General features: G+C 38.5%; 1 protein-coding gene across 1 annotated transcript; it reads right to left on the bottom strand.

The window, feature by feature from the left end:
- Positions 1-6,735: 6,735 nt before the first annotated feature.
- On the bottom strand, positions 6,736-9,535 carry LOC130986611 (cysteine proteinase 15A-like). The gene is made up of 4 exons (XM_057910066.1): positions 8,990-9,535; positions 8,337-8,456; positions 7,369-7,612; positions 6,736-7,281 (listed from the first exon to the last, which is right to left on the bottom strand). The coding sequence occupies exons 1-4, from the start codon at positions 9,464-9,466 to the stop codon at positions 7,004-7,006; spliced, it is 1,119 nt and encodes a 372-aa protein (XP_057766049.1). The 5' UTR covers positions 9,467-9,535; the 3' UTR covers positions 6,736-7,003.
- Between the last annotated feature and the right edge of the window lie 3,414 nt (positions 9,536-12,949).

Genomic DNA, 12,949 nt, shown 5'->3' with positions numbered 1-12,949 from the left:
CAATTGCCCTAACAACGAGAAAAAAAAGGGATGAGGAGATTCGAATTCACACCGGATATCAAAGATGCCATCTACAACCAGGAACTGATACCCATATATCAGTTCGCATATATCTCCTCGGATGAGAGTATATATGAACAAGAAGAACTCTTCAGCTCTGAAGATTTAGACATGTCTGATGGATCATCCGGAGATGAGTCAGACTGAGAAAGAGAAAGTTATCCACTTTCAAAAGGAAGATCAAGAAGGATATACCAGTCATTTCCTAATACCACAGCAAAAGATGGTGGATAAAATCAAGAATAAAACCCTGAATATACAATCATATCAAGGGTTCTCAAGAGGAAGGTTGGACCAAGTCATACAAAGCTTGAGTCCATTTAAAAGGAAGCATCATGTTTATTTCGGCACAACCAGTCGAGAAACGTCGCTTCCAATAGAGTTGACAGGAAACCAAGTGGAGATCCAATTAATTCCAGCTGAAGACGTGCAGAGGGATCTCGCAAAAATGAAGACAGAAGTCGCAGCAGTGATGAAATGGATTCATATCGGAGCAATCCAGCTGGTAATCAAGTCCTCACTTTCAACAGGAATTGATTTACCAATTGATATTGCAATATGCGACAAGAGAATTACAAATCCAAGAGATGCAGTGCTGGGAGCTTTCTCAGGCAATCTATATGCCAAGCAGATTATAACCGAATTATACCCACAGATCGCTTATAATCTTCAAGATGCAGACTTCAGCAGAGCCCTGGCACTCTATCAGGACTACAAGAGGAAGGATCTGATGACAGGGGGAATAGGCCGTACTCGATTACATATCAAGTATCGTATGCCCTATCAAATTCCCATCATACAGATTTATTTTTGGGAAATTTTTTTATTGAGATCTCGAAAATATTCAAAGAGATGGCCAAAGCTATCAGCCCGGATCGAGTTGAAATCCCAGCAATTAGGGAAATCGACATCCAGGTCAAAGACAAACACGTGCTGAAGCATAATCAAAGTCTCAGATTGGAAGCACCAAGGTTGTCATTCCAAGGAGAAAGGCTGATATCAAGGCCTTTGGAAAGAAGTTTCTCTCAGTCCTACGAGAGAAAAACAATCCAGGAAGCACCAGTCCAAGGCATAAAGGTAAAACTCAAGTGCCAGAATGATGGAGAAGTGTTTCCATAAGATTTGATACAACTGAAAGGAAAAATCAGTTTCCTTGCAATACGTTGTATTACTTGAGGAATCCAGAAAGTAACCGATATATCAAAATTCTGGAGAACAGAGGCTTTGAGATCGAGATCGAGGGCAAAGTCGAACAAGAAGCTGACGTCCTAATCCTAGGGCGAAATTTCCTTAACAAATATACACCATGGTCAAGGAAAGGAAGGGGAATGGAGATCACAATCGGTGAAAATAGGTTGTTGATCGAATGACAAGTCCATTCTCGATTTACATCTCGGTCGGAATGTTATATGAGAAATTCAAGGCGGAATATTTTGCTGCCTACATTGATTCAGGAGCAGGAATCTGTACAGCAAAATGGGGAGTCTTTCTCACAGACGTTGAAGAAGAACTGCCTCGAATTGCAAGGAAGAGATTTCTTAAAGGAGATTTTGCTCTTATCAAAATGAGTAAAACAGAGAGAAATACTGATCGGTGGAGCAGGACAAACACCTTGGTACAAGGTCAAGACTCCACCAATCTATTTCCATGATATGGGAGCGGATATATTGTTCGGAAATAATTTTCTGCAAACCTTCAAAAGGTATACACAGGACAATGAAGCCAGGAGGCTTGTGTTCACAACCAATTGTGATCACAAAATCATTGTGCAAAGGCTTGAAGGAGCTTTTAACCGGGCTATGCCAGTCAACTTTCGCAGCAAGCGTGGTGATGAAGGCAGACTCCGGCGACCACAAATGAAAGATCAACGAAGGTTCAGAGATATTCTGCTGAAATGCAGAGCCGAGGGATTTCCAGATCTCTCCGAGGAAGAAACTCAAATCCTCAAAGTCTCCTTAATATCACACAAAGATATTGGGGAAGAAGAATATGTGTCTATAGCCGATGTCAAAAGGAGAATCCAGAATTGTTATCATGAGGATTCTTTGGCATGGTGGGACAAGAATCAGCTCAAAGCTACCTTGAAGGTTAAAACTGAAAATGAGCATGAGTTTGTGCGGTTCAGGCCAATCCTGATGAATACTCAAGATTAGCAGGATATGAGGAGCATAATCAAGGAACATCTTGATTTGCGGTTGATCGAACCAGGGAACTCGCCATATAGAAGTCCTGGAGTTCTGGTTAGAAATCACGGGGAGATCAAAAGAGGAAAACCAAGATTAGTTATTAATTACAAAGGAATTAATGACATTCTTGAGTTTGATGGCTATTTCATCCCAAGCAAAGAACACCTTATCAACTGCATCAGAAGTGCAAAGGTATTCTCAAAATTTGATTGCAAATCGGGATTTTACCAGATTCGCATGGAGGAAGGGAGTAAGAGGTTCACAGCCTTCTCAACTCCACAAGGACATTATGTCTGGAATGTCATGCCAATAGGGCCACCAATGCACCTCAGATGAATATGGATAATCTTTTCAAAGATTATTCTTCATTCATGTTTGTTTATATTGATGATATCCTTATTGCATCAAAGAACATTCATGAACATGTTAGGCATCTGGAGATCTTTGCAGATGTTTGTCAATAAGAAGGATTGGTGCAGTCTGAAAAGAAGGCAGTCGTGGCAACCCAGAAGATGGAGTTTCTGGGAATTGAGATCGATGAGACCGAGATAATTCTACAAGATCATATTGTAGAAAAAGTCCAGAAATTCCCAGGGGATCTCAACGAGAAGAAGCAACTCCAAAGCTTTCTAGGAGTTGTTAATTTTGCAGGGATGTTCATTAAGAACCTTGCAGAACACGGGAAAATCTTTAGTCTTTTACTAAAGAATGATGTTCCATTCATTTGGAAAGAAGAACATCGTGAGAGTATTAAGAAGCTGAAAAAGATTTGCAAGAATCTCTCAAAACTTTCAATACCACAAGATGAGGACGATCTAGTCCGTTACACAGATGCGAATGATTTCTGGTGGCGGCCGTGCTCACTAAAATCACCCCTTATGGAGAGGAACCGTGTAGATACTGTAGTGGCCTCTTCTCCGACAGTGAAGCTGTGCGCTGGCACATCAACGAGAAAGAATTTTATGCAGTTAGAAAGTCGTTAAAAAAATGGTCATTATTTCTACTTGCTAAGAAATTTGTCTTGAGAGTCAATAACACTAACGTTAAGGCCTTCTTAACCAAGAAAATTAAATATAAACCTGAAAAGGCTAGATTACTAAGATGACAAGTTGAATATCAATATTACGATTTTGATATTGTTATTTTGAAATCTGATGATAATATTCTTGCAGATTTTCTAACAAGGGATGGAGCCAACTGAGGTTGACGCCATCATTATAAACCAGAGGTAGCTCCAGGATAACATGGAGATGCTACAACAAGAATGACAAGAGTGTATACTCCATGCCAAACAAGCTTGAAGGATACTGTCGGCTGATGAAGTCAAAGTGTCTGACCGCATACGAGAATGCCTTAAGAAGATAATAAATTTTCATAAAGCAACCCAATGACCGCTCCTGCGAGGAATTAGGGAACCCCTGGTTAAAGAAGGAATTACTATACAGGACGGATTACCTGTAGCAGGGGATTCAAGTACCCCTAGCACGAGCTCTGAGGTTATGGCCTCCAAGCCGGAGACTCAAGAGAAAGATGATGTTAAGGGTTCACACCCTGAATCATCATGTCAACCCAGCACCTCTGGGGAAAAAGAGGGAAATACCAGTCTTAGGCCAATGACGGGCAAATCTAAGGTTGATACTAACATTTTAGAAGTATCTCTGATTTGGTAAGTTTACCAGTCCAGGTGGGAGAAACTTAATACAAGAAGAGGCATTAATCCAGGAACCAGCCGAGTTGATGTTGGAGGAAAATATCCTCGGGTGTGGATGACCATTGGAGCCAATCCACAAGAAGTCAAGGAATGGTTTGAATTTGGGGCACTGGCCTCAGTTTATATAATGTCCCCAACGTTCAAGGAAATCAAAGGTCTGCCAAAGTGGATCCAAGAAACAGTCTTTTCTGCCTGGGAGAACAATGAGTCCCTGAGACGGGGGGATATTTTGGAGCTATACTTCTTTAGTGCAGTACCAGAACCTTCTGGAAAGGGCAACCACGAAGCTTTCCATTTTATAAAGCTCCTGAAGGCCCGACAATCAAGCTTTGAATCGAATCAAAGCTCCCGATCATCAGCTCTCCATTGTCGCCACATTTACAGAAGACCAGATTTCCACAAAGCGAGCATAGGGGATTATGAGTCTGTCTCACGGAGATGGACAAAGTCAAGTTCAAATTCAAATTCTCTCAGAATTCGGGTTTGAGATCATTCTTGTTAAACACTATGACAGAAAATACTACCAGGTTTGCCGAAAAAGCCTTTGAGGAAAAAAGGCTAACAATTTGGCAAAACAAGATTGCGGGGAGTAAGGAGGTTCGCTGCAAGTTCTGCAATATGGCTCATTTTGCCCATTGGAACGATCATGTCTACATGAAATGTCCCACGCAGAGAGAACCGGAGTTTGCTAAGGGTTTTCTTCCAAAACCTGATAAGAAAAAGTTCCGATCTGACGAGTATGAGGAGCACAAGACTCCGCGTGGACGAGCACCGCGGGCACCAAAAAAGTAAGATGCCCGACATAGAAAAGGGAGTCATGTGACTCGCATCAGGAAATCCACTCACCAAAAAGAAGACGACAAGAGTGGGTGGAAGAAAAGGACGGATCACCCTACTTGAAGAAAACAACAAAAGTAGGGTAAAACAACAGGAAAACCACTCACCAAAAGTATACGACAAAGTTGAGTGGAGGGAAAAGCAGTCGGCCCCTACCAACATTTATCACAAAGTGATAAAAGAAGGGTCTTGCCCATCAAGTCCCATGTGAAGGTACTAAGATAATGGCCGACAAGAGAAGATGGCCATCACTATCCAAGTTAGCTGGCCACAACGAAAAGAATCCAAGGCCAACTACCAATAATTATATAGGGTATCAGACCTCTATATAAACAAAGCTCTGGAGAGGAAGAAGGCATCCGAAAATTCACAACACCTTCACACAACACACTCTCTCTAGAAATCTATCCTTCGTAATTTTTAAATTCTTGTTTTCAAAGTTTTTCAGTTTTTAGTTTTAGTTTCTTTTATTTTATGTATACAAGTATTAGCTACTAATGAGTAGCTAAAACAAGTTTGTCTCCTCCCTTAGGGAATTTTATGAAATAAATTAAATATTTTATAATTCATCTTTAAACACTTTAATTTTGTTCAACTTTCCGATTTAGTAAAAATTTTCTTTCATTTTCCAACAAAATATTATACGTCGGAACTTAGTGAAGGAGGAAGGATTGCAACCATCCTTTGCGAGCGCGTGGTTGGACGGAGCCTTGGTGGCAGACGGTCCGTAAAACGCAACAAGTACTGACTCCTGAAAAAGACCATTCGACTAAAGGTATAATGTTGGTTTATGTTTAGATTAATTTTGAAGTGATACGGAAGCATGTTGGGCCTTATTTTTTTTATTGCTTTATAATTAAGGGTAATTTTGCCTGAAATGATATCATGTTGGGGTTCTTTTTTAAGTGCTTGAATATATGTGGGGGTCTTTCTATAATTTGTATGAATACAGGGTAAATTTGTAATTATCATGAAAATTGACATGAGGAGTTTGAACAATCTTGAAAGTATTTGATAATTTGTGGATTTTGTAAAGTTTGTGAGGAAAATGAATTTTCTTCGAAGTTTGTGATATTACACATAATTATTCCTTTTTTGTAGTTCAATATTATTACACAATTCTGCAATGGATGTAGTGAAAGAAAGCCCACGACAAAATTATTTACTGTAGGTTGGGTACCAGTTTTTCTAATAATAATAATAATAATAATAATAATAAATGGCATCCTTGGGCTCTTAAAAAAATGTCATCCTTTGAATGTAAAATTTAAAAAGTTCAGGAGAAAAAATATCTTTGGTCTCTCCCCCCTTCATGAATGTCATGGGGTCATATTGGGCCTTTGATTAAATTGAAGAAAATGAGTAGAGGACTGAATATGGCATTGATATCTTGTTAATTAATGAAATTGAAGTTGTATTTTCGCATATTCATTATTTGTTTCTTCAACGTCTGCAATCCATTTTTTCTCTAGCGACTGTTCAAATGGTGAAGGGATATATTTTGTTACTATTTTGGATGGAGTTATTAGTTAAATACTTATTAGAATTTTAAATTTTATTTATAAGAGCAAAATATTATATTTATTATAATTATTAATATTATTTCTAAATAAGAGTAAAATGAAAACTATGAATAGAATTACCCTTATCTTGAATATAATTAAAATCAATAATACGCAATATGCCCAAGTAATCAATTATTAATAATAAAATTGAAATTAAATGCTAAAATACCCTAATTGAGTATAATAAATTCTAGCTAACAAGTACAAAATTAACTAAAACACAAAAAAAAAAAAAAATTGAAGAAAAAAAAAAGATATTTAACAACATTGAAAGAATAATTAAACTAGTATTAGTGTCCCACCATCAACAAAAAATTAATGTTTTATCTCCAGCAAAAGGTAAATGTAAGAGAAATAGTGAGACCACCAAACCAGATTATAAAAGCACTCTCAGCTATTTGTGACCCTATATAATAATTGGGCCATTGAGCAAGAAGAGCTTCTGCAAGTTTCACATATGAAGTTCAATAGCTGAAATAACATAAGATTGTTTGGAGTGTTGGACATCATCATGAACGACATCTACGCAAGATTACATATGAAGGCAACTAAATCCTATGATTACAACATGAGCAAATGCACACTTCTTAAATACACAGCATGTGCATATACATGTAAAATACTTACTTGGTGTATTGGAAGAGTTACTGAGAGTTGAGATGGACAGCAGTGACGGTTGAGACCATAGACTCCACACCACAAAGATTATAGCCCCTGCAGATCTTATAGTAGCCGTCCTCACCCCAGCTTTCCCCCCAAGAATTCTTGATGATCCAGTACGGCTTCTCCTTGAAGCGGATGGGCGCATACCCAGCTGAACCGTATCCCACCAGAACCACACCGTGATCCAATGATTTGCCGCAGATGTAAGGGCACGAGACTCCTTTTATGTATGTCTGCATCCAGAGTGCGTTGATCCCCACTACCATACAATGAAATACAAGTCAGTACCGAATTTTTGTCTTTATTATGGAGTGGTGAGAAACTTGAACATAGCTGCGACTCATACCTGCAAGAGGGCCGTGCTTCACCAGATTTGCAGCAATTTGGTCATCATCTATAGAGACAACGCTGAAGTTTGATACACCGGCAACAATTCCGTTCTGGTTAAATTTGCATTGACCATCAACTCCAGTGTAAGGATAATCTTTCTCTGTTTGGACTCCACCAGCCTTGAGGATGTATTCGAAGGCATTGTTCATTAGTCCGCCATTACAGCCAGAGTCGCAGGAGTTACGCTCAGCTGGATCGCACTGTAGGGAAGGAAAAGAAGGTTTTATTTCTCAACAAATACCAGCAAGATGTTGTACATGTATTTAGAATGCTATTTTGTGCAGTATGGAGGACAGGGAATTAACCAAGTGTTAAAGCTTTGAAGTCATAATAGATAGTACAATCTACTAGTTTCTTACAGATAAAAATCCCATAACTGAAGCTGGTTTAAATATCAAGACCTTAAAGTCAAAGTATTTTAAAATCAATGTGCAATATAGGGCTCCCATTATTCAAAATTCAAATCATAATAACGCAAAGTCTACATATATACAATTAACTGCACAAACTAAAATGTAAATATTCTGCTAAACAAGTTGCCAACAGTAAAAGATCCTAATGACATTATAGAAGTCAGGCACAAAAGATTGAGATGAAGAACGAACTTAATTCACCAAAACACATATTCAGTGGATTAAAAACAAGATGAGAAACATCTTGCACGAATTCGTCACCGATGAAATGACAACTTCTCATACTTCACTATCCCATGATGGAAGAGTTCACTACTAACGTGCGTATCAAATCATCTCATGTAACGACATCAGTCATTGAGTCTAAATAACAACAGACTTATTGACTCGAATCCTTAACAATGGTAACTAACAGAAGCGCTGAATAGTGAGAAAGATCATGAACAGATACTAATTCAATAAAGGTGGATACAAATATTTATTTACTTCTGCAGAACTCAATAAGACAAACCTCATGATCGCAATCCACAAGCTGCTGCTCGCTGAGGCTCAAGAGCTCCCCTGTCGCCAGATAGTGTGCTCCTTCCAGCGCACCAATAGTACTAAACGACCAGCATGACCCGCAAGAACCCTGTTTCACAATCCTCACCCATTAGAATAGCTCCAATCAAATGGGTGATAAGAATCGTGCAATAAAGATAAATCATCTCGTCTACAACGTTCCTAGACAAAGATGACCTTTGGGGGCTAATCAGTTTACTTTTCAGAGGGCAACAAATCACCAAATACAAATTTTGTTAACAGTTAAACAACAAAGTATGCATGGAAAGAATAAATTTTCTTAAAGTTTGGGGAAATAACCACAGAAAATTACCTTTCCCAATAAATAAAATAAAAAGGTAAATAATGAATATGCAACTATTTTAAAACACAAGGGAAAATAAGAAATAAACATCTTTTAAGAGTAATTCATCGATGAAACAGGGCATCGAACGAAGTAATTCTCGTCTAAACCCTAAGTCAACGTTAGTTAAAAAGGAGAAGCTGCGTAATTGGAGTGCAACACACACGCGCGCGCGCACACACTTGAGTCCCCATGGATCAATCGTGAACCAATTGAAGATATACTTGAATGAAAGCATAAGAAATGATTAAAAGAAAAACCTGATCTTTCACAGCACCAACAGCTCCATGTTCTCTCCAATCGAAGTCGGCGGGGAGATCGTTGGTGGGGAGCTTGGGCGCCTCATGAGCGTCGGCCGGAAGCTTCAGGCGCTGCTTGTGGAGGCCCAGGTAGGTCCTCTCGAACTCCTCGGGGGTGAGGTCGGAGAATTTGGTGACGCCGTGGACGGCGGTGGGATCGACCAGCTGGTGGCGCTTGGCGCGGCGCAGGTTAGCCTTGAAGACAGAGAATCGGTAGTCGTGCTCCTCCTGGGTGGCGTAGGCCTTGCTGTACTTGGACTTGAAGAGGGTGAAGTGGTGGTCGGCGTGCAGGAGCTGGTCCACCGCCTCCGCACCTTCAGATACGACCTGGCGGATGAGAGGATCGTCGGCGACGGAGGCCAGGAAGGGTTGCGTGGAGGCGAGCGCGGAGGATAAGAGAGAGAGAGTGAGGAGGAGAGAGAAAGTCAAAGGAGCCATGGTTGTCGCAGTGGAGAAGTAGGGTGGGGAAACCTTATTTATAGTAATGGGGAATGTGTCCCATTGGTGCACGCCATCAGCTACTCAGATAAGGACACGTGTCCTTTTGGTGTGGCTTTTATGGTGTTTTCGTAAATTTCATTTTGTTGTGGGTTTTTTTGTCATTAAGTCAATATAATTTTTAGTACTCTGTTTTTTGTTTTTTCGCAAGGAACGTCATTGTTGAGTGGTTCATCGTAATTAATGATAATACATGATTTTATTTGAAATTATAAACCTAATTAATTAACAAACATATTCGAACTTTTAACTTTACCTTACTCAGAATTAGGAGTGAGAACGGTTCGGTTAACCCTGTTTACAGTATAAAAAAAATTAAACTTCTGGTTTTTATTTGATTTAGCTAATTGCTAAAAAAATACGCCATTCATTCACGATAAGTGTGGTGTTGATGGGAGGACACGAGTTTTAAAAACATATTGATAGATGTGTATAAAGTAAAGAAAATGTCCCATCAAAGTTAAATTGTTAGGTAATTAATACTCCATCTGTCTCATTATTTATGGGACATTGCTTTTGGGCACGGAAATTAAGAAGTAAAGGTGTGTGGTCCATTTGATTAGGTTTGTATTTAGAGATTCTTTATTAAAGTTATTTAATTCTGTAATTTAATTTAAATTATTATAATTTAATTTAGATTTCGAATTTTTTATTTAATTAATTTAATTTAAATTTAAATTCTGAAATTTAAATTCTTTAATTCAAACCTTCATTTAACTAATGTAATGGAGCAAAATCTGAACATGTAACCTTAAATTTAAAATCTGAAACTCATAAGTAAAAAGGAGCCAAATCTGTTCAATTCAAGCTAAGTAAAATCAGGCGCCAGATTTTTAAAACACCTGCCTTTATATTGAAAATTTGAGAATTTTAAATTTCCCACACTTTACAAGTTTCCTCCCCTCTATAAAAGGAGCAATTCAGTTTCCACTTTACAAATTGCACGGCTGCTACAACCACAAAAACCACAAAAACTACACCATGCCTAGGAGAAAAGATCTCTCCACATTTAAGAAGGCAGCAATAATCCAATTCATCCTTGAAGACAGCAAGGAGGGGAAGCCTGCTAGGGGGGAGATTTCAGCCGCTGTTACAAAATGGAGCAGCTCGAGAACCACAATCAATCGGATTTGGGCAGCTGCAAAAAAGCAAAAAGAGAATGGTGAGGTAATATGTTCCATAAGTCGAAAAATACAAAGACCAAGACAAAAAAGAGTGCAATTAGATTTACAGTTAATTGCTAACTTAGACTTGTCCAAAAGATCTACAATTCGAAGGCTTGCATGTGGGATCCAATGTAGCAAAAGTACTGTAGGAAGATGGATTAAGCAAGGGTTGATCAAAGCTTATTCAAATGCTATTAAACCTGATCTTATTGCTCCTAACAAGTTGCTTAGGCTACGGTAGGCCCTAGAGTATGATAGGATTATGAGGAGTGTGACATTTAAAAATATGCACAACACAATCTACATTGATGAGAAATTGTTCTACATAACCAAGTCCAACCAAAGGTTTTACTTAACCCCTACAGAGACTGAGCCTCATAGAACCTATAAATCCAAAAAATTCATCACGAAGGTGATGTTTATGTGTGCAGTGTGTAGGCCTATCTTCGGCCCTGATGGAGAATGCCTATTTGATGGAAAAATAGGCATTTTTCCATTTACTGAAATGGTACCAACACAAAGGAAGAGTAAGAACAGGGAGGCAGGCACAATGGAGCATAAACCCATTCAAAGTATCACCAAAGAAGTGGTGAAGGACTGCCTAATTAACAAGGTATGGCAAGTGAATGATTTATTCAAGGAATGTGCAAGTAAAATGCTTGGTGTCCAAATTATTTCAGTTTATGCTTAGTATCCATGTAATTTCTGAATTCATAGTATCCAAGTTTTCATGTAATTTCAGAATATATAGTATCCATGTTTTCATTCAATTTCAGATATTTTCTATCCAAGTTTTTATGTAATTTCAGAATCCTAGTATCCATATTTTCATTCAATTTCAGATTATACCTGCTATAAAAGCAAAGTGGCCTACTTTTGCTAGCAAAATCATCTACATACAGCAGGATAATGCGCGGCCACACATTAAAGACAATGACCCTAATTTTAGGGCAGCTGCGTTAAGTGATAGATTTGACATACAGTTGGTGCATCAACCACCAAACTTACCCGACACAAACATAAATGATTTGGGGTGGTTCAGGGTGATACAATCACTACAAACTGAATCAGTTTGTAACAATGTGAGTGACCTAGTTATATATGGTTGTGCAAAATTCATTTGATGAATTAAGTCCACAGACCTTGAACAAGGTTTTACTTAGTCTACAAAGCTGCATAATTGAAATACTCAAGATAAAAGGTCAAAACTGTTACAAAATTCCCCATTTGAAGAAGGATGCCTTAATTAGGCAGGATATGCTCCATTTAAACCTTGAAGTTGATTCAAGGCTTGTTAGAGAATGCATATCCTACCTAATTGAGCAGGGATTCATCAATGGGAATGAAGATTTCTTAAGGAAACTTCTTATAGGCATGATTGGAGGCACAACTGATGGGCTAACTTGTAGCATGCAACAGATACAAATTGAAGGGTGCATAAGTGCATATTGATAATGCATAGGTTTTTGTTGTTTTTGTAAAGTGAAATGCACAGATTTTTGTTGTTTTTGCAAAGTGAAATCCACATATGCATATCCTACTTAGGAATGACAATCTACCCGCGGGTAACGGATATCTGCGAAAACTCGAACCTATTAGGGTGGTTTTGAGAGGCATTTGATATACATGGATAATTTCATAGTTGCAATTCACTATCCATTTAGTTCGTGGGTATGAGTTTGGATAATTACAATCCATACCCACGAAAAATACCTGTCAATTACCCATCATATATCCATGAAATACCCACAAAATATATTTAAAATATGGGCTTTAGATTTACATATTAGATATGGGCCACCACATTTTAGATTTAAAATATATTTGAACTATGTTATTTGTGTTGATTTTTTTTTTGTATTAAATTTGTTATAAATTTATATTTAAATTTTATTTCGCGGGTATCCAGCGGATAGTGGGTGGCAGGTATCCGATTGATAGCGGGTGGCGGATACCCGCCAGATAGCGGATTCGCGGATACCCAACAGGTAGCGGGTATCCGCGGGTGGCGGGTTTGGATACCATTTGATATCCATGGATAGTTTCGTGGTTAAAAACCACTATCCATTTAGTTCGTGGGTATGGGTATGGATAGTCACTATCCGTACCCGTCGTACCCGATTGCCATCCCGAATCCTACTATGTAATGGCTGCAAAGTATGCGAATTTCTAATGAAATTCAAATGCCATCCTTTTTAATTTCAGATTTTGCTAACACCTAACACACTGCTTCAAGCAGATACCAACATATAGATCA

The sequence above is a fragment of the Salvia miltiorrhiza genome, chromosome 5 (assembly GCF_028751815.1).
Source record: "Salvia miltiorrhiza cultivar Shanhuang (shh) chromosome 5, IMPLAD_Smil_shh, whole genome shotgun sequence".
Lineage (NCBI taxonomy): Eukaryota > Viridiplantae > Streptophyta > Magnoliopsida > Lamiales > Lamiaceae > Salvia > Salvia miltiorrhiza.
This window is presented reverse-complemented; position numbering and strand designations above follow the sequence as displayed.

Coding starts and splice junctions, on each gene's coding strand:
- LOC130986611 (XM_057910066.1), bottom strand. CDS start 9,466: ATGGCTCCTTTGACTTTCTCTCTCCTCCTCACTCTCTCTCTCTTATCC. Junction 8,457..8,989: donor TTGGTGCTGTGAAAGATCAG/GTTTTTCTTTTA, acceptor ATTGTGAAACAG/GGTTCTTGCGGGTCATGCTG. Junction 7,613..8,336: donor TTGTGGATTGCGATCATGAG/GTTTGTCTTATT, acceptor CCTTCCCTACAG/TGCGATCCAGCTGAGCGTAA.